The 23,250-nt window shown below is 37.3% G+C and overlaps 7 protein-coding genes and 1 pseudogene across 8 annotated transcripts; 4 read left to right on the top strand and 4 right to left on the bottom strand.

The window, feature by feature from the left end:
- The first annotated feature begins 37 nt into the window (after positions 1-37).
- Positions 38-2,122, top strand: LOC106335293 (A-kinase anchor protein 12-like). The gene is made up of 2 exons (XM_013773771.1): positions 38-267; positions 644-2,122. The coding sequence occupies exons 1-2, from the start codon at positions 118-120 to the stop codon at positions 1,994-1,996; spliced, it is 1,503 nt and encodes a 500-aa protein (XP_013629225.1). The 5' UTR covers positions 38-117; the 3' UTR covers positions 1,997-2,122.
- Positions 2,123-3,355: 1,233 nt separating this feature from the next.
- On the bottom strand, positions 3,356-4,234 carry LOC106330139. Its single transcript, XM_013768679.1, has 2 exons — positions 3,919-4,234; positions 3,356-3,822 (listed from the first exon to the last, which is right to left on the bottom strand). Exons 1-2 carry the CDS (start codon positions 4,232-4,234, stop codon positions 3,356-3,358), a joined length of 783 nt encoding a protein of 260 aa, XP_013624133.1.
- Positions 4,235-5,537: 1,303 nt separating this feature from the next.
- LOC106333654 (hydrophobic protein RCI2A-like) lies at positions 5,538-6,261 on the top strand. The gene is made up of 3 exons (XM_013772072.1): positions 5,538-5,709; positions 5,813-5,938; positions 6,119-6,261. Exons 1-2 carry the CDS (start codon positions 5,629-5,631, stop codon positions 5,897-5,899), a joined length of 168 nt encoding a protein of 55 aa, XP_013627526.1. The 5' UTR covers positions 5,538-5,628; the 3' UTR covers positions 5,900-5,938; positions 6,119-6,261.
- A 204-nt stretch (positions 6,262-6,465) lies between these two features.
- LOC106330138 lies at positions 6,466-10,262 on the top strand. Its single transcript, XM_013768678.1, has 4 exons — positions 6,466-9,148; positions 9,251-9,782; positions 9,856-9,955; positions 10,044-10,262. Exons 1-4 carry the CDS (start codon positions 7,027-7,029, stop codon positions 10,260-10,262), a joined length of 2,973 nt encoding a protein of 990 aa, XP_013624132.1. The 5' UTR covers positions 6,466-7,026.
- Positions 10,263-11,248: 986 nt separating this feature from the next.
- LOC106330137 lies at positions 11,249-15,272 on the bottom strand (annotated as a pseudogene).
- A 108-nt stretch (positions 15,273-15,380) lies between these two features.
- On the bottom strand, positions 15,381-16,841 carry LOC106330136. Its single transcript, XM_013768677.1, has 2 exons — positions 16,634-16,841; positions 15,381-16,558 (listed from the first exon to the last, which is right to left on the bottom strand). Exons 1-2 carry the CDS (start codon positions 16,839-16,841, stop codon positions 15,381-15,383), a joined length of 1,386 nt encoding a protein of 461 aa, XP_013624131.1.
- Positions 16,842-17,863: 1,022 nt separating this feature from the next.
- LOC106328850 (hydrophobic protein RCI2A) lies at positions 17,864-19,012 on the top strand. Of its 2 annotated transcripts, none has more exons than XM_013767380.1 (3): positions 17,864-18,048; positions 18,155-18,277; positions 18,860-19,012. In XM_013767380.1, the coding sequence occupies exons 1-2, from the start codon at positions 17,968-17,970 to the stop codon at positions 18,236-18,238; spliced, it is 165 nt and encodes a 54-aa protein (XP_013622834.1). In that variant the 5' UTR covers positions 17,864-17,967; the 3' UTR covers positions 18,239-18,277; positions 18,860-19,012. The 2 variants fall into 2 exon arrangements, with proteins under 2 accessions (XP_013622834.1, XP_013622833.1); XM_013767379.1 differs by having other exon boundaries at positions 17,871-18,048; positions 18,854-19,012.
- A 3,504-nt stretch (positions 19,013-22,516) lies between these two features.
- On the bottom strand, positions 22,517-23,250 carry LOC106328849. Its single transcript, XM_013767378.1, has 2 exons — positions 22,866-23,250; positions 22,517-22,606 (listed from the first exon to the last, which is right to left on the bottom strand). The coding sequence occupies exon 1, from the start codon at positions 23,186-23,188 to the stop codon at positions 22,916-22,918; it is 273 nt and encodes a 90-aa protein (XP_013622832.1). The 5' UTR covers positions 23,189-23,250; the 3' UTR covers positions 22,517-22,606; positions 22,866-22,915.

The following is a 23,250-nucleotide window of genomic DNA, read 5'->3' as shown; positions in this document are numbered from 1 at the left end:
CATAAAATATCAAACATTATAATAGTGAAAAGAGTAAAGAGAATATACAGAGTGTGTTGACACTTGACAACCTGGTTCTAGTGTGAGAGACAGCTATACAGTGTTCCCCACTTTGTGATGATTATATGTGCGAGTGTTTTTCTCTCAACAAATAATCTGAAACTTTTGAAGTTTGAACCCTGTCCACTAGTTTTTGTTCTCCTTCCTTCTGAATCTTCTTTCATGGCTTCTGATTCTCAGACCGCAACTGCAACTATGTCTGAAAAGGTAAGCTAGTTCAGATATTCTCCCTCTGGTTTTATAGAATCTTATTACATTTGTTTATACTCTTCTATGTATGTATATATACCTGCAACTATGAAAGTTTGGTTAGATTCAAGGAGATAAGATTTGTTTTGTGTCTTTCATTGTTTTGGAAAATCAGTATGGTTTTAATCCTCTTATTCTGTAAGAATCCGGAGAATTATTAAACAATAATTAGAAGAAGTTGTTGATGATAGCACATGGTTGTTTTAAGAAACCATTGAAAACTCTTCTTACATTTCTTAAGTATGATTAGAGTTTCACAATAAACTAAGCAATAGTTAGTGAGTTTTCTATTTAACAAGATAATAATAGTGTGTTTTACTTATACCTGATGCAGCCACTGGAGACCAAGGTGAACGAGGAGGCTAAGTTGATGGAGAAAGAGATTGTTTTGTCAGAAACTGTGGATGTGGTGAAAGATAAACCGGTTTCAGAGTCAAACCTGACGATTGAGAAGGAGGAGAAGACTGTTCAGACTCCTGCTGGTGAACCGGAGAAAGAGATACCTGCAGATGTGGAGGAGGCTGCAGAAGTGGTGAAAGCAGATGAATCTAATGATAAGGGGAAAGATGAGAATGGTGAGGAGAAGGTAGCTGAACAAGTGGGACTTGAAGAACCAACCCTTGTGAAAGAGGTTGTTGCAATGGTTAATGTCCAAGCAGATGATGTGGAGAAAGCAGAAGAAGGGAAAGGAAAAGATGAGAATGGTGAGGAGAAGGTAGCTGAACAAGTGGAGCTTAAAGAACCAACCCTTGTGAAAGAGAGTGTTGATGGGGAGAAAGCAGAAGAGAAGCAAGCCGTGGAGAGTGTTGCTGAAGAAGACAACAAGGATAAGGAGGAGGAGGAGAAGAAGATGGTTGATGTTTCTGAATCAAAAAATGAAGCCGGAGGCAAACAGGTGGAACCAATTGATGTTCAGCTTGTTAAAGAAGTATCAGTAGAGACTGTAGATGTTGAGGTTCTTGAAGTTGAGCCAAAGCCAGAGACTTCTGAAAAAGCTGAGGCTCAGCCTGAGAAAGCAAAGGAACTGGCACCAGAAGTTGAAGTAGTAAAAACACCTGAAACAACAGAAGAAGCTAAGGTTGAGCTTGAGGATAGCATTGTTGTTGAGACCAAAGACTCCGGTATCAACTCCAAGGATGAACATACTTCTGAATCTGGTACTGCTTTGTTGCCTGAAGAAACTGTACCAATAAACCAAGATTTAGACACTGCCCCCATAAAGGAAACTGAAGGAGACGCTTCCTCTCCTCCTGATGTCACTGAGAAGACCACTACTGAAGAGAAGCAAGTGGTGGAAGAACCATCAAAGGATGAAAAAGAGAAAGTGAGTGAAGAAGCCAAAGCTACAGAAGATGAGAACATCAAGAAGGACACTGAAACACCTGCTGCAGATGTCGAGAGCGTAGAGACTTTGAAAGAAACTGAAGGAACCAAACAAGAGGAATCAGTTACAGAGAAAGTAGCAGAGGTTGTAGAAACCGCAACTGTTGCTAAAGAGAGCGATGAGCCAAAGCCACAACCAGAAGTCACAACCAAAGAAGAAGTTGTTAAGCCAAAGCATACAAACAGCATTATGTCAAAGGTGAAACAGTCACTTGTTAAGGCAAAGAAAGCAATCATTGGGAAGTCTCCTAGCTCTAAGACTATCTCAACTGAAGAAACCAAAGAAGAGGTCATAGCCAAGTGATGGGTTTCTCCAAGTCTTTCAAGTGTTTTTTTATTTATTTTGTTGGTTTTGTTTCGTGTGGGAGAAGAAAGCAGAACATTCTTTTTTTTGTTGTATGGCTTTGTGTGGTTATAAGTTAATATTTGTTTTTTTTTTATCAAAAAGTTAATATTTGTAATCATACAAAAATTTGGCTTTGTGTTATGGATGCGTGTTTGAGACATTCCAGACGTGTAATTAATCAGCGATCCAAAATTGGCCGTAATGGGCTTATATTAAACTCCAGTCAAGGTCCAAATAATATGTAAGAGTGGACCCAAATGCCTCGGGACCAACGTCCGTCGAAAAGATAAGAACAAATAGTTTTTTTTAAGCAAGATATTACAACCTATTTTACAACAAAGAAAGAAAAAGGAGAGGAACCATTTTGATTAGGACATCATGTTTAAAGTAGATACATATAATAATAGTATGTGTAGTGTTAGTTTGATGCCATGGTTACGCGTTGCAGCGTTGGTGTCGGCCATAATATTTTATAATCAAATAAAAACTAAGAATATTAAATCAATAATGGTGATTTTATGAAAGTATTCAGTGTTAAGAAAGCAGCTTTAGGAAAAAGAACATATGCTATTATGCTGGAGCTGGACAGAGTGTAATGATCCACACTGAGTCACTAAGGATCTCACAACTTTCTTGCTTTGGCTCCAAAGATTATTCATATAAGCTAATAAGCCTTGCTGTCATAAGTTTAGATTCATACTGTACATAATAATATGTAGCTCTTGCATATTTATATCTACAGCCAGCCATGCATCTATATTGGCGCCCATACGATACAGCGAATACAAACAGAGAAAATGAAAATACCGAAGGAGTGTAAAGTAATTAATCAAGCATATGCCAATGTTTTTATGGAGCATGGTCTTGACACATGAGAGGACGGCCGGAAAATGTGTTGACAGACCTGAAGGCATGTAAATTATCCACGTGTTATGATCCTGTTATTAGAAGGTGTGAGAGTTATATGTAATGGGCATACCGCTCGCCGACCTATACGGCGGAGATTGTCCCGGCCCACATTCGTGTTCCGACAACAATATGGTTTGATAGTAATGTTAAGGTTGTAAGACTTATAATTGGTTGTGCTTGTGCTACGTGTAGCTTGTGGGTTAAGCCAATTAAGTTTCAACTAGCTCATACGTTAGTTCTAGGTTAAACATTTGTGTTTCGTGCACACGCCATCTACATTTTTTTTGCTAAACTGTTAATATTCAAATTAATGAAAAGAGTTAGATTTCAAAAAAATCAAAGAGCACCACTATGGCAAAAAAAGAAGAAAAAAATAGTAGAACTAGGTAAATGATTCGTGAAAGATCATTATCTAAGCCAAAAAGACATGAGAGAAGCGAAGTTCTTTCGTTTCCGTTTGGCAGTGATGGTGGTCCGAATGTCACGGTCAACAAGACGGAAGATTTCAGCTGTGGAGAGAGATATCTGGTTATGGATGACGTTGTTGCGTTGTTTCCACAAGTGAAAGATGATGGTCTGAACAGAGATACGGTGCAGAGTGACGGTTGGGAAAGCTTGCGGTCCTCTGATCAAAGAAAGAAGTTCAGCCCATGAGAGCAGACTGTGACGGGAACAGTCGAGTCGTTCGAACAGCAACCTCCATATCTCCTTTGAGAAGTCACACGTAAGAAGAAGATGGTCTCTGGTCTCATTATGAAATGAGCAAAGGGGGCAACAAGTTTGGATGTTAATGCCCCATGATGCGAGCCGCGATCTGGTGGGGAGACGGTCTGCATTAGCAACCCACATATTGAAAGCGTGTTTTGGAACAGCGCCTTTGAACCAAATAAGCACAGCCCATTATTTATTTGTCTCCCGAGGCCTGAGGATTTCCCAGGTGTGAGAAGCGGAGAAGGATCCATCCGAGTTACCATTTGCTTCCCAGACGTAGGCATCTTCGTTTACAGACGAGGCAGGGAGAGGAAGAGTAGTTAGGTGTATGTGGAGATCAAGTTCTTGCTGAGAGCGAGACCCTCCCAAACACCAGCCCGTAGCGTTAGCAGCTCGATTAACAGTGGCGTTTATGGGAATTCTCGTGTTTCTCGGTCCACTTGCGCCAATGTGAAGAATAAGTTGGCCTAGAGGAGTCCAAATATCATACCAAAACTTAATCCTAGAGCCCTTTCCCAAGTTAGCTCGCAAGAAAACAAGGGCCGCTGGTCTCAACTTCAACAAACGTTTCCACATCCAACAGTCTTGTTGAGTTTCCCCAATAGCCCAAAAACTCTCCTGAGATAAATTGTAATGACGATGCCAATCAGCCCAAAGAGAAGGTTTGTCGGAGAAGAGGAGCCAAATGAATCGAAGGCAGAGGACCTGATTCCAGACTGTAAAGTTACGGAGACCTAGACCGCCTTCATTCTTGGGGAGGCAGACGGTAGACCGCCATCTACATCCATGACCATTTATTTACTCCCACATCACCTATAATTTAAATGATATATCCTATAAAATGGTTTTTTGTTCAGAACTGATAAATCTGAGGGTATTAGACCATGATTAACCTCAGTCTCTTAACTGGAGTTCTTAGCTTCGGCTAAGAGACGGTTCTTAGCTTTTCTTAGATTTTAACTAAGAAAAGCTAATAACCGTCTCTTAAATAAGAGATATAAGAACCGTCTCTTAGCCGAAAAGTGTAAAAAAAAAGTGTCAAATCATGAGTTAAGAATCCCGTCTAAGAGACCGGAGTTAATCATGCCCTTACTTTGTATTATCACATGAAAGAGTAATCTAATGTATTAATGTGACACACTCACATCTTTATGGAATTTTAATTTTAATATTAACAAATATACTGTTTAATCTCATTAGTAATGTTTTGATCAATTGGATTGATGTCTCAAAACATATAGTAAAACTAAAAATTACAAGAAAAATTGATTAATAAAAACTATATAATTCATGAAATATTTAAATTATTAATTTGAGAGTTATGTTTGATTATTTTTTGTGGACTATTATTGTTGGATAGTACCTCTTTACCACAAAGAGCAAGGATAGACAACGTTTACCAAAAAGAAAAATTATTTATACCCTTAACTATCTATAATAGTTTCAAGATTCAACACCTTCCTATTTATTTTTAACATTTCATATCAGTTTTTTTTTCACCTTATTATTTAACACATATTCAATTTTAAGACAGTAAAATAATTTTGTATAATAAAATTTAACTTATTATTTATTAATTAATAATTATTATTTTATGTCTAAATTAGTTTATAATAAAAATCTTGATTTTAAATAATTAGAAAGATATGAAAATATAAAAAATCTTTTAAAAGTGACATATATCTTTGATAGTCATCAATTTGTTCTTATTCAACATGATAAATCTACTCTACATCAAATCATTCATATCATCAAATTTCATTTTTCGACACATTCCCTATAATGATTTGACTGTTGGATCTTTTCTATTTATATTGTACATATAGTCTAGATAAAAGAGAAGTACAACAAATACGCTCATAAAGTATGGTCTATATATAGCGAGAAGATGTCAAAGAGTCCAAAATCATCAAGAGAAGTTATCTTACAACTTAGTGGCTTATCTTGTAAGAAATTTCAAGATCTTCAAAATGGGCGCAGCCACTGTCGTAGAGATCCTTATTGCTATCCTCTTGCCTCCTCTCGGCGTCTTTCTCAAGTTTGGTTGCAGCGTAAACTTTCTCTTCACTCTGACTACTTCTGTGATTTCTTTTCATCGTATAATTACTCGTATAATAAAATTGTGACAAGTTAAATTATTTTGTTCTTTTACAGGTTGAGTTTTGGGTATGTTTGATATTGACGCTGTTAGGTTATATTCCCGGGATCATCTACGCTGTTTATGCCATCACCAGGGAATGATTGTTCTTAGCTCTTCTGTTCTTTCCGTTTGGTCTCCTCGTAAGCCTTCTTCACTATATATCTCTCTCCCTGGGTATACATTTTTATAATTGTATAAAGCTACATACGTGCATGTGATGACTATAGAACGAGTTTTGGTTAAGTTGAATCTTATTTTATTTATCTATAGTTTAAGGAATTTACTGACCAAGTTTAATTTTACATTTTGTTGTTGTGTAGGGGGAACATGCTGCTTCATCGTGTTAGCTCATTGGGAGTGATTCATCATTTATTTTATGTTATCAGCAATTAATTATCATTGTTGTCCCTTTTTATTATTATACATAATTTATGTTGATCGGGAAAAAAAAATCTTTGGTTCATTTGAGGCCATTTTTATTTCGTGTTATAACTGTTGGTAAAATGTTGGAAATGGCGTAGGTTTGATTTGGACCACTACAATAGAAATTTAAATCCTGCTTTATATAATTCCATGGTCACGTCTCTCAATTCGCCACAAACAATTTTACACCATATGATAAAATTCACGTGGTCTATGAGATACACAACACAATCACTACAAGAAAACACGGACAATACTGACGGAAAAACCGACCGAAAAAAATCTGTCAGGATTTTCCAACGGAATTCCGACGAAAACTTGTCGGAAATATATTTCGGTAAATTCGTCGGAACTGCGTCGGAAAATCCTGACAGAATACATTCGTCGGTATTTCGTCATACGATCCCGACAGAAAACCGACAAAAAACTGACAAATATATGACCGTTGCAAAAAATTGACACTTACCGACGAAATACCGACGGCATACCGACCATGAAAGAATTCGGTCATAATTCCGTCGGTTTTTCCGACGGAATACCGACGGATTGAACAGCCGTTATACTTCCCGACTGAAAACCGACGAATTTGCAGCCGTTGCACTTCCCGACGAAATACCGACGGATTATGTAGCCGTTAGTATCCGTTTAAATTACCGACGGAACGCCGACGGGTTTAGGACGTTAATTTAGCCGTTATGATTCCCGACGGAATACCGACGAATATTTTCCGTCGGAAAGATTTCCAATTCATTATAAATACGACCTCTCCTTCATTCATTGAAATCACAACAAAACAATATAAATTATGGGTACTCCTTATAATTTCCGTTCTTGGTTAGATCAACCTCATATGGATCCAAATACAAATTTACTTACGGAGGAATACGCACGTGGTATTCAAGAATTCATGGGGGTGGTTCAAAGTCAACCGGAAGCAAGAACAAGTAAGTATTTATTATGTCCATGTTCTACTTGTAAGAATAATATCCGTGTCAAAAAAATGGAAGTATGGAGTCATTTATATTTGAAAGGATTTACACGTGGTTATAAGATTTGGTATCTTCATGGAGAAAGATTTGAGTATGGTAGTAGTAGCGAACCTCAAACTGCCGATAGGTTAGATGAACCTACCACGGATGTAGATTTTGGGATAGGGACTGTTCAGATGGTATATGATGCATATGGAGAAAATTTACCGTCGGGTGAAGAGGAAGGAGATAGACAAGAACAACCCAATGTAGAAAATTTCCCATGTGAAGAGGAAGGAGAACGAGAACAACCCAATCTAGAAGCCAGAAGATTTTTTGAAATGTTAGATGCAGCTAAGCAGCCATTGTATCAAGGATGTAAAGATGGGCATTCACCTTTATCATCCGCAAGTCGATTGATGGCGCTAAAGACTGACTATAATTTGGCTGAAGAATGTGTGGATGCGATTGCAGATTTTGTTAAAGATGTTCTTCCTGAAGATAATCTTGCACCTGGCTCATATTATGAGGTACAAAAATTGGTCGCTGGTCTTGGCTTACCATATCAGGTGATAGATGTATGCATCGATAACTGCATGATTTACTGGAGAGCAGATGAGAACAGGGAGAGATGTAAATTCTGTCGGAAACCTCGTTATCAGGATACGACTGGAAGAGTTCCGGTGCCATACAAACGAATGTGGTATTTGCCGTTGACTGAAAGATTAAAGAGGTTATATCAGTCTGAACGAACAGCAGAACCAATGAGATGGCATGCTGAGCACTTAACAAATGGTGAGATAACACATCCTTCCGATGCAGAGGCGTGGAAGCATTTTCAATCAACATATCCAGAATTTGCATCTGAGGTAAGAAATGTGTATCTTGCATTATGCACAGATGGTTTCAGTCCATTTGGAAAGCATGGAAGACAATATTCATTGTGGCCGGTAATCTTGACACCTTACAACTTACCACCACATTTGTGTATGCGACGGGAGTTTTTGTTCCTCTCAATTCTCGTTCCCGGGCCAGATCATCCTAAGAGATCACTGGATGTGTTTCTTCAGCCATTGATATATGAGCTGCAATTATTATGGGAGCACGGTGTTCATACATACGATGTTTCGCGGAAAGAGAATTTTCAGATGCGAGCAGTACTTATGTGGACAATAAGTGATTTTCCAGCATATGGTATGTTATCTGGATGGACCACGCATGGGAGGCTATCATGTCCTTATTGCCAAGACAACACAGATGCTTTCCAACTAAAAAATGGTCGGAAAACGTGTTGGTTTGACTGTCACAGGAGATTTCTACCACACGATCATCCATATCGTAAGAGTAAGACATTGTTTACAAAGAACAAGAGGGTGTTTGACAGTCCACCTGAAGAAGTAAGTGGCAAAAAGTTGAAGGAACAATTAAGAGATTTTGGTGCAGATAGAACGCCAGACGTGGGTGGAAACGGACATGAACCGATTTATGGTGTAGGGGAAAATCATAATTGGCATAAGAAGAGTATCTTCTGGGATTTGCCCTATTGGGAGACTCATTTGTTGCGGCACTGTTTAGATGTCATGCATATTGAGAAGAACTTTTTCGACAATTTGATGAACACCATCCTTGATGTCCAAGGCAAGACGAAGGATAACTTGAAGTCAAGACTGGATTTGGTTGATATTTGTGCTCGTCCCGAACTTCATGTTGATGAGCACGGTAAAGGTCCTATTCCCATATATCGACTGGATGCAACTGCAAAAGAAGAGTTTTTTGATTGGATAACACACAGTGTTAAATTTCCAGACGGTTATGCATCAAGTTTGCGTAATTGTGTTGACAAAAGTGAAGGGAAGTTTACTGGCTTGAAGAGCCATGATTGTCATGTAATGATGCAGCGCCTCCTTCCTTTTGCGTTTTCCGCACTATTGCCACGAAATGTCCACGAAGCAACCGCAGGTACTTTAAAATTTAACATAGTTAAATTAATTGTCATATTATTTTTTAATGCTTATATATATATATATATGCTTATGGAATTTGTTTTCTTCGTGTATGTAGGGATAAGTGCTTTCTTCCGTGATTTATGCTCGAGATCACTCACATCAGATGGTATCCGCAATTTGGAAGTTAAAATACCGGTGATCCTATGCAACCTCGAGAAGATATTTCCTCCATCATTTTTTGATGTTATGGAGCATCTTGCTATTCATCTTGCGAGAGAAGCGGCACTCGGTGGTCCCGTGCAGTACAGGTGGATGTATTTGTACGAACGGTTTATGTTTCATCTGAAGAAGAAGGTCAAGAATTTAAGCAAGGTGGAGGGATCAATAGTGGCTCAGTGCATCAATGAGGAAACCTCAAACTTTGCTGAATACTACTTTCCATCAGAAGTTCGAACAAAAAGTCGAAGACCTGCACGGCATGATGATAGAGGTGAAAGGGCAACTTATTATGTTTATGTGCCAAACATGTTTACACAAATTGGACGACATAGTGGAAAGTCAACGGACCGGATACTTACAGTGGCTGAGCATGCTCATTTGCACACATATTTGCTTACAAACTGCGAAGACATTCTTGAATATGAGAGGTACATAGATTTAAAAATATGAATTATTTGCAATATTTTTGAAACATATCTAACATTTTTGTGTTTTTTACAGTATTTACTTGGCAGAGATGCGCTTAAAGTACCCGGATGCGACAGAAGAACAACTCGAACAACTCAAGCAAAACAACTTTGCAACATGGCTTTCTGATTATGTAAGTGTCTAATCAGTAATTAGTGGTAACTAACCGTTTTACTTATTATCTTTTAATGAACGAAAACATTTTTTTTTTGTTTTTATAGGTAAGCCATTGTTTAGCTATTGGGCACCCACCTAAAGATTGGTTACGTGAGATAGTTTGTGGTCCAAAGTTTGTTGCAAAGTCATATCCGAGATATTGCACACGAGGATATGCATTCAGAGTTCTTAAGGAAAATACTGTAAGGAGAACAATTGATTGTGGGGTTTCTTCGTCATCCGGAGACGATGTCTCATCATCCCCACCAATACGCTCCCTGTAATTTCGACTCGCGTTGGCCTAGAAGTAGTTGAGGCCCAGAACCAATACGTTCCCCGCAGGTTTGACTCGCGTTGGCCACCCGGGCTAGGGTTAAATCCCAAGAATACGTGGAGTGCTGTGGGCCTCGCGGAAATAGTCGGTTGACCACGGTCGCCGGAAACCCGCAGAAAAAGATCATCATCCCCACCACTTGTTAATAACCCAGTTTTTAAATATACGATTACGATAAATAATCGAATTGAATCGACCATACGATAAAGGCATTCTCCACCCTTTAATCTTCTTAATTTGTTAATGAAATTTTACTGTTAAAAAAAGGATTCCAACTGGATGCCTCCTACCGAATTTGAAGTGTCTACTACAACGAGAGAATAATAAACCATATTAACGGTGAAAAATGAGGAAGACAAAAAACAATGTAAGTGATATCGAGAACCAGCAAATTTATAGTAACTGACGTATGTAGCATGTTGCTAAAGCATTTTCTTTGATTTGGGGATATCTAGACCGAAACCCAACTATTTTTAAAAAAATAATAGTATAAATGACTTGTCCAATTCTGAGCTTTTTTGACGAAGCCTAAAACATTGTTTCATTTTCGTCTGCCCAAGTCTAAAGCATTATATACATTTTCTTGATGTTGGAACTTACTTCTTCTGTTGTTTAAATATTCAGTTTTGGTTAAAAATATATTCATTTTTGGTCGCTACAATGTAGTCGATTTCACGTCAACTATAGTGGATGCTTATCAATACCTACTTTTGTCTGTAATGGCATGTCGTTTTGTTGAAGGGATATATATTGTCATGTTTTTTTTTTTTTTTTGTCATCTGAACTTTCATTCACCAAGTATCGTAATTCTACAATCATCACAGATTTACAAACCCAACTACAAGGACACTAGCAAAAAAACTAACATACACAGATAATTTACCCCAACCAACCATAGATCAAACCAAAAAATTCTCCAAGTTAAACCATCCAATGTCAAGAAGAGACTAAGCATTTCTCATTCTCAAAGATATCCTTCAGCCAAAAAAGATAACCTGCAGCAACATAGGATTGAAATCTTTCACCTATAGTCACACTTTGTGCAATTAGAAAAGCACCTATGTTCCTTCTTTTATCTTCCTTTAAAAACCTCCACCATTCAATTTTCCTGAGCCTGATTGAGAAGTCAGAACTCATAGCTTTGAAAGATGGCCAAGCCATAGGTCTTGTGATCGCTCCAACAATCATTTCATCATCAAAAGCAAAGATCACCCTATTCATCTTATGGCTCACCATACTATCAATCGCCCACAAACACACATGAACCTTCAGTTCATTTAAGTTATTGAGACCAGTAAAAGCTCTCCTACTATGCAATAGCACCTTGCCTTCAGAATCTCTTAGAACCCACGCTGCTCCCCCCCATGCAATGTCTTTTCTCCAATGTACTCCAATATTGCATTTAACCCAAGAGTATTGGGAAGGCTCCCATTTCACTAATACTGACATCTTTAGCCTCTTTTCTTTCTCTACTCTTTTCACTTGAAATTCATCTGCAATAAACCAAGAATCAGCTTCATGACTGATTGTCTGCACTATCTCAAGGGCATTGAATCTCTTTCCTTCAAACCCGAAGATATTGCGATTCTTCCACAAATGCCATATAAACCAAGGAAACCTTCTTCTTGCCTTCAGCGTAGAATTTGAATTTTTCAACCCAAACATCAAGAAATGGATGTTAGAGTAAAACGAATTCTCATCAAACCCATTATGAGGAAGAGGGATGAGCGACAGAGCCCAAACTTGACGCGCCAAGGGGCAGGTAAAAAGAAGATGGTTAACAGATTCATCCTCAAATCCGCAAAGCTGACAACACAGATCCAATTTGACTTCTCTCTTGATCAATAATTCTCCAACTGGAATGGCATTGGAAATAGCTTTCCACAAAAAGGTTTTAATTTTGGGAGTTGTTCTCACTTTCCAAATAGAATCTTTCAAGAGGTTAAGAGACGGGAGGGCTTCAGCTTCTCGAATCATAGCAGAGTGTTTCTCATTATTCATCATCCAATAACCAGATTTCACAGAGTACACTCCATTTCTATTGTGGCACCAAGTCCAAAAGTCTTCTTCATCTACTGCTGGCTTCATCTTCATAATGCTTGCTATATCTTCAGGGTAGAAAAGCTCAGCCAGCACAGACGACTTCCAGGTCCTGGAATCTTGATCAATAAGATGACTAACCTTAAGATCCAAATCGACAATGAGGTTCATTATGAGAAGTCTCCGCATAGTCTCCCCTACAATCCAAGAATCCATCCAGACATTGATAGAATTTCCATTACCAACTTGTTTTCTAAGTCCCCGAACAAGCAGCTCTTTCCCAAATTGAATACTTCTCCACCCGTATGAGGGTCTGGCACCCAGTCGAGCATTTAAAAAGACGTCATTTAGGAAAATACCGGCTTTTATAGACTCTTGCAAATAGAGAATCAGGCTGGTAAAGTAACCTCCATGCCTGCTTAGCGAGAAGGGCTTGATTGAAGGTCTGAATGTCTTTAAAGGCTAACCCACCTTGTTGTTTTGAAAGACACATTTTCTCCCACTTCATCCAATGGATCTTGCGTTTATGTTCCAAAGAATCCCACCAAAAAGCAGCCATAGCTTGAGTAAGATTTTCACAGGAACTTTTAGGTAACTTAAAGCATGACATAGCATAGAGAGGCATAGCCATTGCCACTGCTTTAAGTAACACTTCTTTGCCACCCTGAGAAAGAAGCCTAGCAAAATACCCTGAGAGCCTGTCTTTTAATCTATCATAAATATATGCAAGCAACTCAGATTTAGAGCTACTGAAGCACTCAGGCAGACCAAGGTACGTTCCTGTTCCTCCTTCCTTCTCAATACACGTGATTCTTTTGATACTAACCTGGTTCTGAATCGAAACCTTCCTCCCAAAAGTGATAGCAGACTTCTCCAGATTAATCCTTTGACCTGTGGCTCTTCCATAAGTATTCAATATCTCCATCAACACTTTAGCTTGTTCATCACTGGCTTTACATACAAATAAGCTGTCATCTGCAAATAAAAGGTGATGAATCATCGGCCCTTTTTCATCAAACTGAATGCCTTCAAGTTTTCTTTCCTTCTCTGCCTTCTTAATAAGATGAATTAACCCCTCAGTACAAAGAACAAAAAGGAATGGAGACAAAGGGTCACCTTGTCTGAGTCCTCTACCCAGCTTAATATTTCCGAAAGGCTGATCATTAATTAGAACTGCAAACGAGACCGAAGATACACATTCCATAACTCTGTCAACCCAAGCCCCATTAAATCCCATTGCCTTCAACAGTCCTTGAAGATAAGCCCATTCAACCCGATCATAAGCCTTCGACATATCAGATTTGATTGCCATGAACTTATCTGAAATCTTGTCATTGGTGTGTAAGTTATGAATCAACTCATGTGCAATAAGAATGTTATCGGAGATTAACTTTTCTTCAACAAAGGCAGACTGAGTAGAGGAAACAATGTTCGGGAGTAAAGGCTTTAATCTCCAAACCAGGATTTTGGAAATTATCTTATAAAGGACCGAACATAAACTGATAGGCCTCAGATCAACCATTCTTTGGGGATCAGTGATCTTCGAAATTAGGCATAAGTGGGTAAAATTCCAATCTTTTGGGAGAAAGCCATGCATAAAGAACCTCTGAACCTCCTCTGTTACTTGTGCACCAACAATATCCCAATTACTTTGAAAAAACATCCCTGTCATCCCATCAGGTCCGGGCGCACTAGCAACATTTATAGCAAAAACAACATCTCTCACTTCAGCTTTAGAGACCTCCTTAATAAGATGCTCATTCATTCTTGGTGAGACCGAAGGTATAAACCCATCAAAGAGATCCTTTAAATCAGTCGAATTAGTTGATTTGAAAAGGTCAGTAAAGTAATTTGAAGCAACCTCCCCTTTGGCTGACTCTGAGAAGTGAGAGACCCCCTGATCATCTACCAGTTTCAGAACTTTTTTTTTTGCTCTGTTGGCTTTCACTGAAGCATGATAGAACTTGGTATTTCTGTCACCACATATGGTCCATTTATCTCTGCATTTCTGGCGCCAAAACTCTTCTTCTTCCTTGTAAGCATGCATCAAAAGTTTGTTGAGGTAGATTAGTCTCTGAGAAGATGGAAAAGATGAGGACTGTTCTTTTTCCAACTCCACCTGACACTGAATAAGCTTGTCTCTAGCATTCAAATTCTGAGATTTTTTCCAAATGCTGAGATTTCTCCTCACTTGATGAATCTTCTCTGATACCACAGAATTATCCTTCCAATGAGAACTCATCCATGCTTTTTTAATTTCCCTTTTAACCTGGTCGTTATTCAAAAACCGACTGTCATATCTGAACCTGCCAAGATGATGAGTCTCTTTCGCAAATAACTTGAGCAAAACAGGTCTATGATCGGATCCCCTCTTCTCTAGGAAAGTCTGAGATGAGTGAGGAAACATTGAAAACCAATTTTTGTTCCCAAAAGCCCTATCAAGCTTGCATTGGATCCATAAATCTCCTCTTTTACCTCCCCATGAGAATTCATTACCATAAGAAGGGAGTTCAGAAAGCTCTGCAGCATGAATCATATCATTAAAAGGTTGAAAATAGGCTTCATTTCTTCGAGGACCCTCTAGCTTCTCATCATTATTTCTTATGGCATTGAAATCTCCAAGCACACACCATGGGATTTTTCGATTAACCCCAATTCTTGAAAGTCTTTCCCAAACTCTAGGTATTTCTTTAAATACAGGATGACCATAAACACAAGAAACAAAATATTTACCATTACTTGACTGTACAGAAAAGTCAACAAGGTTCTTATCTACAAACTTGAACTCCAAACGAACCGAGTTCTTCCAAAAAAGCGCCAGGCCTCCGCTATACCCAATAGGATTAACAGTGAGAATCCTATCGTAACCCAGCCAATCCTGAAGGTCAACCAAAACATCTCTACCATTCTTAGTTTCCATCAAAAACAAAACCTCGGAGAATGTTCTTTACGCATCTCCCGTAATCTTGGAATCACTAAGTCGTGTGCACGGCCCACTCCTCGGCAATTCCAACTGACCATAGTCATATCAGATCTTGGGCGGTCCCTCAATTGGGACCACCACTTGTTTCTTAGACCTTGGCGAGTATTGAAATGTCTCCACATCAATCGAACTTTTTCTTTTTTCTGGGACAGCATGAACGTTATCTTTCTTCTTCCCCTCATTAAGACCAACAAATTTAACAACTTTCCCTTGACACTTTCTTACAAAAGAGCCCGGCCTCCTTCTTGGCATAGCACTCCTCCCTTTGGTCCCGGAAGAACAGGCATCAGAGATGCCAATGTTATAACCCGTAGAACCGCCAGGATTCCAACTACCACTTGCCGACTCCGAAAAAGCAACGTCTTCAGAAGCTAAACCCAAAAGTCTTGGCTCCATAGATAACGCATTTCCTGCTCTAAAGGCAGAGGCCATCAGTTTGCTTCCTCCAGGAGAGTTCATACTTCTGAGATTTTCATTTTGCTTCTGGAAATCAAAAACAAAACCCTTGCCTTTGTTCAGATCAGCTGTGAAGGTAGGAGACGGCTCAAATCTTAACATTGTCTTCTGAGCAATGGGATCATGTTCTATCTCCTTTAAGGACCATTTGATTCTTTCTTTTCTCGCCAATTTCTCAGCCCCTTCAGCTTCCAACAAATAATGCCTCATTCCTTCAAGCACTTCATTCGCAATTTTTGGACATCCATTCAAAGGGTTGATCCCAACTTGGGAATCAAGCACCACTCCGAAAAGGGGATCATCCTCTTTAATTACTCTCTCCGCAAGCTGACTTTGAAAATTCTCTATAGCTTTTCCTTTCACCTCCGCATGCGCATAAGCCGCTTGAAAGAACGGACATTGGGACTGTTCATGAGTTAGCCTTTGACAAGAGTAACATCTTTTTTGCAGTCTCTCATAATCATACAGAATTTTCACCACCTCTCCTCCAGGAACAGTAACAGTTTTGAAGCGCCTAAGAGGTTTAGAAAGATCAAACTTAACCTTGACTCTTATATAGTCTTTGAGTTGAGGTTTATCTGGATCAAACGCTACTTCAATGACTTGGCCAGCAAAATCTCCTAGCGACGTTAAAGCCGCCTTCGTATAATTGTTCACTGGAATATTACGCATCTGAACCCAAACCTCAATAAACTGCAAATAGTCTGGAGGTGGTCTCTCCACCCACCTTTCCATTGCCAGTGTCCACTGATTACTAGTGTGAACACCTTTGTTCAAAACATCTAACAAGTCATGCTCATGCTTGAAGATAAACTAGAACCTGTCTCTAGAAAGGGCCACACCTCTAACCCTATCATAAAGCCTCCACTTCCTAGGCATCTCCAGAATAACCTCTGAAATATTTTGACACTGGGGGTTAAGTAATCTCCCCACCAAACTTACAGCGTTCCGCTCTGTAGAGTAATACTCCGGCAAATATGGAATAACGAACGACTCTTCACCCTCTTCTAAAGTCATACCAAGCAACGCCTTATCCAAAGAAGGATCCATATCCTTGATACTCTTGAGGCGTAGACACCAGAAACACCTTCGACACTCTTCTATGATCCCAACCAGTAAAAGCCCTCTTTAAACCCGAAGTCTTGAATTTCCAAACGAAAGAAAAATTGCTATCACCGGGAACCAACAATTAACCACTCCACCCACAGATTCAATTGAAGGATACAACACTCAATATAATCGAAAAGGAAGGAATAAAGATTATATTGAGAAGACAAAGCCCAAAAAAGGGAAGCACGAAGTTTATCGCTTTTCTTATCGCCTTATCGTCTTGGTTCTTGAGCGCCCGCTTAAAACAATTATCAATATATTGTCATGTTTTATCTACAAAATAAATGCAACATAAGTGAATGTAATTAACGGTTATTTACAGTAATACTCCATCCGTTTCACAATGTAAGTAGTTTAGACTAAAAACACTAATATTAAAAAAGTTGATACTTTAAGAAAAATAATATTTAATTAATTTGTTCAACCAATTATAAAAAAATTGATGTTATTTGATTGGTTATACTATATCCAATAAATGTAAAAGTTATTTAGATGTTCGAAAACTACTTACATTTTAAAACAAAAGAATTTTCCTTAAATTACTTACGATAAAAATGGAGTGAGTACCTTTTAATGTCGGTCTCCTTAAATTACTTACGATAAAAATGGAGTGAGTACCTTTTAATGTCGGTCTCCTTAAATTACTTACGATAAAAATGGAGTGAGTACCTTTTAATGTCGGTCTCCTTAAATTACTTACGATAAAAATGGAGTGAGTACCTTTTAATGTCGGTCACGATAATATATCACGAGATAATGCGACGTTGATATACATAATGTTGAAATACATGTATCACCGCCGACATCACGGGTATGTATTGAAGCGCTAAACGAACTATATGGATGCTCCTAATTAATGCTGATGCTAAATTTGAGGAAAATATATCAAAAAAAAAGAAAACAAATAAAAAGGTAAGCACCACGTGGCTCTTAAGTATCTCAAAAGTTAGGTCTATATAATGTGAGAGGTACATGAAGGAGAGAGTATCGAAGAAACACACAGAGACACTTTGAAGCTTTAATGATTTAATTTCTCACAAGCATAAAAAAGAGCTAAAGAAAAAAGATGGGAACAGCTACTTTCATAGATATTCTTCTTGCTATCCTCTTGCCTCCTCTTGGAGTCTTTCTCAGATATGGTTGCGGGGTAATTAATTTTGCATAGATTTTTTAATTAGTCAACTTATATAATATGTAGTTCTTGATTCACATATTCACAATAAATATGATTTTTAATATATATTTTGTTGCAGGTAGAGTTTTGGATATGTTTGGTTTTGACGCTGCTTGGATACCTCCCTGGGATCATATACGCTCTTTATGTCCTCACCAAATGATTTACCATCTATCCTCTCTTCTTGTATCTTCATCTCCTTGTAAGCTTTTCCTCTTTACTCTCGTTCTCTCTATATGTTAACATGTACACATGTCATGATCATGCCCATGGAACGAGATTTAAGAAGATTCTTCTTTTGGTATAATTTTTTATTAGTACTAATTTTCGTTGTGAAAATCAAGTATATGTTTAGGTGGTGGTGAACCTTAAGACAGAAAAAAAAAAGAGTTAGGTGGTGAACATACACTCCACACCATGTGAATTCAGATGTTTTACAAAAATAATCATCAAACTAAGAACTTATGGTATGATAATTATTATATTTCAAGTTAGTTTAGATTAAGATATTATTAATAGTATTTTCGGAAACAGACTAGATAACCTGTACAGCAGTAAGACTACTGATAGAGATAGTATCTAAGTTTTTTTTTTTTTTTACATTTGCATTGTCATAGACTCATAGTACAAGAATTTTCAGATAACTTTTTAACTTATGCATTTGTTGTTATTATGATAGAGATGGTTTGAGTTTTTTTTTACATTTGCATTATCATAGACCCATAGTACAAGAATTTTCAGATAAATTTTTAACTTTGCATTTGTTGTTATTATGTAGGAACAGCTGTTCCGTCGCGTTCTCCTCTACTCGTTGTGTGTTACTAATTCATCGTTTCTTATGTTGTATTTGCATTTTGTTATATAATTTTCTGTTGATATAAAGAGGAGATGGTTTGTTACCTAATTGGATTTTTAATGCTATACTTTGAAATCGGAATTTGTGTTGCCTTGGTGGTAATAAGTCTCTAAACCTTACGTTATATAGCCCGTCGTTACACGCATCATTTCATCAACAATAAAGTGGCCCCCATTACTTGGCACCGTTTGCGATACCCACGAGGAACAGCAAACGCACTCACCTACCGGTTGTTATACCTAAGCATAAAACAACAACATCACGATGTTATTGTTATGTATACAGTTTCTTGATTTCTCATTAATTTGTCCAAGCAATCAAATCAAGCCAAAGCTTCAGAAACACTCCGAGCTTCACTTGAGCATTGATCAAAACTCTTACTTCAGTGGTCCAAACACAACTCTCCAAGAGATCATCCCAAAGCACTTAAGACAAAACCCTTTTTGAACTGCCATTCTCTTCGACACATGTGGCAATGAGCTTGGCTCGTCTGCGAATTCACCCATTTCAATATACAGTGCAGATGAAACGCGTGGTTGCAAGCTCCCCAAACTGCCCTAACACCATAACAAAACGGTCTTAAGACAAACACTTTTGTTTATTTATCATACAATAAGCAAATAAACAATGTTTCAGCCAGCCTGAGAAAGTGTGTGCTTCCTAAGTAACAAAACATGAAAAGCAGAGAAGTTTACTTAGAGGACAATCATCCCTTGCAATCAGGGGCAACAACCATCAAAAGCCACCCGACATATCCCACATGTTTCGTCTTGAGCACCCCATGTCCATGAAGCAACTGCATGCCATCTGTTCCCAAAGTAACCCCACCTTATTGTAAGAGCTCATGTGCAGGAGCTGAGATTGTACATTAGCTTGAGAAGGGGCTTACTCTGTTTCATTTCAGGGCATGCAGAACATAACAAGTAGCACAGGAAAGTCAATAACAACCATTTCATTTACTCTTTTACTTGTACAACAAAACCCATGCTTGCAGGTATTTTCAAAAACCCTAGTCTAATGTATAAGCATTAGTTTCGTGGATCACAAGGATCCTCATAAAATAACTATAAGTAAGTCATCAGCATAAAGGTTGTCTTTTCATCCACCTAAACAAAGAAGAAGTATTTGCATAATCAGTTTTGTTTCCGGATTCAATAGCCGCTGCTCTGCTCTCGATGAACTTCTCACCCAGGGCCAGGGATTCACAGACTCTCTGGTTCAATTCTCCATCAAACCGGTCTTGTAACTTAACCCAGTTCCTGGCTTATTCATTTGGTTCAATTAGTTTTTCTTGGGTAAGAACAAAAAATACTGGGCCTAGGTTGGACTTGCTTCATATGTAATCCCTTATGCTCTAATATTAAATACCCACTAATTATCAGATCATGAATCCAATCTTTCATGCAAGTGTTTTCTTTTCTTTTTTGAGAACTGGCTTTCGTATAAATGTTGTTTTAGGACTTAGTTTTTTTTTTTAACAACAAGGACTTATGTAAATGTCATTTTTTACTGCATGTATAAAGTTTAATTTTCATACATGTCTTTTTTTTTTTTGAACAACCAGATTTTCATACATGTTATATATATAAAATAGTGGTTAAAACAGTGGGTAAAAACATGATATAATCTCTAGAATATACACTATACATGTAAAATTAAGTTATACGGTCGAGCTCTAGGAATGCTTCCCACATGTGAGTTTGTTTTCTTCTTAACAAAAGAAATATTCCATTTTTTTTTTAATTTTCTCTGGTCCTATTTTTTGGGGTGAGAACTAATCCTGGGGTTGAACAATTAAAGTTAAGAGTGGTGATGCATGTTAGGTGCAAATAGATGGTACGCATTATCTCAAATTAGTCAGTCAATAGAGACCGACAAGCAGTGACTATTAAGGAGGTCTTGCAATGATCCACATAGTACCCAAATGACCTTTTCATGATTCTCACTTTATTTTCTATCTTGTCGGCAATTTGTTGAGCCTAATATATACACTTTTTATTTTGTCTCATCGAAAATTATGGACCAAGTTATATATGTGCACTAATCATCAAAACGTTCATGCTCAAACTTAGTTATAAGCTGCGTTGTTAGTGTTAATTTTTTTTTTTTGCTATGTATTGCGATTTGTGAGTGACATTTGTTTATCATATAGTGATCGAATCTTGTAGACTGAGACACTAACAAATCATGAGTTATATAGGCATCACTACGAGATCACTATACTTACAACCATTTAATAAAACAAAAGGGAATATTTTGGTTAATAATTGGCAGTAAAAGTAAGAGTGCGTGAACCAAGAAAAGGCTCTAAGCCAAGCAAAAGATAAGAAGAGGAATCAAAGTACTCACAAAATGTACCTTTTGTAAATAAAAACCCTGCAGCCTTATGTGTGGGGAAGAACTGAACAGGGACCTCCCCTCCATGCAAATAATATCTATCATATAAAGATTTTGATTCTACAGCTGGTTTCAAATCTTTGCATTTTTGGTATTTTATCTTTAAATGAATCTCAGTATATGATCGAGCATCTATACAAAAATATAACAAATACTCATATTTGTAGACAATATTGTTGTTAATTTGGTTTGATTAGTTTAGTTCCTTGGCTATGTCACAATTCATGCCCTGTCTAAATAAGAACGAATGACTTGCTCTAAATTACTTGTATATTGGATTATCTTCTAACTTATAGTCAATGTAAGATTTATAACCTAAACACATGGTTGGATATGAGATTTTGTGGGTAATAAACATTTAGTAAAAATATTAATAATTTTTATATATAATTTGGGAATCTATTTTATGTGTATATCTTTCGAAAAAAAAAATTGAGGGCCGAGACTAGTGTTTCACTAGACTGTCTTTAGATCCAGCCATGCCTGAACCGATCCTAAAATTTAAGAAACCATAAAAAAAATCCCGAGCAAAATTTTTTTAAAAAAATATTTTACAATTTGAAGATCATAGGATCTATATATATTAACTTTTTAGAATTCAGGAAACAGTACAAATGTTTTATTGGACTTTTTCCATGATCAACTATATTCATAACAAGGTACATCCTGAATATGGGTCTTTTGGAGAGTCCTTAGATCTTTTTTTTGTTGAAAAAACGAACCAATATATTAGCAATATAAATAGAAATGATTCTACAAGTTGAAGCTTTATCAATCTGTGGGCTATCGTTTGAGTACGTCTTCTGATGATTAATTTGGTTCCACGTAAATGAAAACAGAGTCCTTAGATCATGTTATTCCAGTTTTTATATCATTCTTATAAAAATAAAATGAACGAATTTTGGTGATGATTAAGTTTGGTTCTATCGAAAAAAATTATTTCTCTTAAAGTTAGCCAACTTTAAGAACCTTCTGTTCATCTTTATACAATTATGAGGATTTTTTTTTGGTGTACATAATGACGATTTTAGGAGGACTGGGACTAAGGAACAAGAACTCTACAAATCATCCTTATGATTGTGAATTAAATGGTCTAACTGAATTAAATTATTGAACTAGCTAGACGAATGAAATCAGTGAAAAAATATTGAAAAGCTAGAAGAAAATAACTATAAATAAAGATATATTATTAATATTTTACCCCCAAAAAGGATCCATTATTAACTACAATTAAGACACAATCAATACACCCTCATAATAAAGGACAAATCAAATAAATACTCCCTCCGTTTTTTAATATAAGTCGTTTTAGAATTGTGCACATAGATTAAAAAATCATTAATTTTTTATATTTACTAAACAAAAACATCATTAATTATTTACCTAACCACAAATCAACCAATAATAAAATAGAAGGTATATTATCATTGGTCATAACATTAACTGTTAATAAATTTTACAGAGAAAACTAAAAACGTCATATAATTTGAAACATAAAAATTTCTCTAAAACGATTTATATAAAAAAACGGAGGGAGTAGAAAACAATCTACATAGAATCAAATCAACCTTTGATCATCATCATTCATCAGCATGCCTTCTCGGATTGGTAAGGAGAGAGAGTTTGGCGCTCAGACTCAGAGACACGAGTGGCATGAAACTTGGCGATGAAGGCAGAAGCTTTGCGGTCGATACCAGGTTCAGCCACCCAATAACGTTTGTCCTCGTCACTAGCCATTACTTTGCGAGTGTAAACGACGTCGTCCCAAGAGGCGTCTACTTCCACTCTGTGAGATCTTCGTGTTTTAAAGAAGCTGAAGAGAGAGAACCTCTTGCTACTTTTTGATCTGTTTCCTCCCATTAGTATTTGTCTAGTTTTGGAACAGAACAAGAAGAGACACGAAAATGAAGAGAGGTTGTTTT

Source organism: Brassica oleracea, chromosome C3 (assembly GCF_000695525.1).
Source record: "Brassica oleracea var. oleracea cultivar TO1000 chromosome C3, BOL, whole genome shotgun sequence".
Classification (NCBI taxonomy): Eukaryota; Viridiplantae; Streptophyta; class Magnoliopsida; order Brassicales; family Brassicaceae; genus Brassica; species Brassica oleracea.
This window is presented reverse-complemented; position numbering and strand designations above follow the sequence as displayed.

Bases quoted from the DNA above. Each gene is read 5' to 3' on its own strand.
- LOC106335293 (XM_013773771.1), top strand. From the start codon at position 118: ATGATTATATGTGCGAGTGTTTTTCTCTCAACAAATAATCTGAAACTT. The intron at 268-643 runs GTAAGCTAGTTC...TACCTGATGCAG, and splicing joins CTGCAACTATGTCTGAAAAG to CCACTGGAGACCAAGGTGAA.
- LOC106330139 (XM_013768679.1), bottom strand. From the start codon at position 4,234: ATGTGGAAACGTTTGTTGAAGTTGAGACCAGCGGCCCTTGTTTTCTTG. The intron at 3,823-3,918 runs GTAACTCGGATG...TTTGGTTCAAAG, and splicing joins CTACGTCTGGGAAGCAAATG to GCGCTGTTCCAAAACACGCT.
- LOC106333654 (XM_013772072.1), top strand. From the start codon at position 5,629: ATGGGCGCAGCCACTGTCGTAGAGATCCTTATTGCTATCCTCTTGCCT. The intron at 5,710-5,812 runs GTAAACTTTCTC...GTTCTTTTACAG, and splicing joins TTCTCAAGTTTGGTTGCAGC to GTTGAGTTTTGGGTATGTTT.
- LOC106330138 (XM_013768678.1), top strand. From the start codon at position 7,027: ATGGGTACTCCTTATAATTTCCGTTCTTGGTTAGATCAACCTCATATG. The intron at 9,149-9,250 runs GTACTTTAAAAT...TCGTGTATGTAG, and splicing joins TGTCCACGAAGCAACCGCAG to GGATAAGTGCTTTCTTCCGT. The intron at 9,956-10,043 runs GTAAGTGTCTAA...TTGTTTTTATAG, and splicing joins CAACATGGCTTTCTGATTAT to GTAAGCCATTGTTTAGCTAT.
- LOC106330136 (XM_013768677.1), bottom strand. From the start codon at position 16,841: ATGGATCCTTCTTTGGATAAGGCGTTGCTTGGTATGACTTTAGAAGAG. The intron at 16,559-16,633 runs GTGTGGCCCTTT...TTTTGAACAAAG, and splicing joins GCTTTATGATAGGGTTAGAG to GTGTTCACACTAGTAATCAG.
- LOC106328850 (XM_013767380.1), top strand. From the start codon at position 17,968: ATGGGAACAGCTACTTTCATAGATATTCTTCTTGCTATCCTCTTGCCT. The intron at 18,049-18,154 runs GTAATTAATTTT...ATTTTGTTGCAG, and splicing joins TTCTCAGATATGGTTGCGGG to GTAGAGTTTTGGATATGTTT.
- LOC106328849 (XM_013767378.1), bottom strand. From the start codon at position 23,188: ATGGGAGGAAACAGATCAAAAAGTAGCAAGAGGTTCTCTCTCTTCAGC.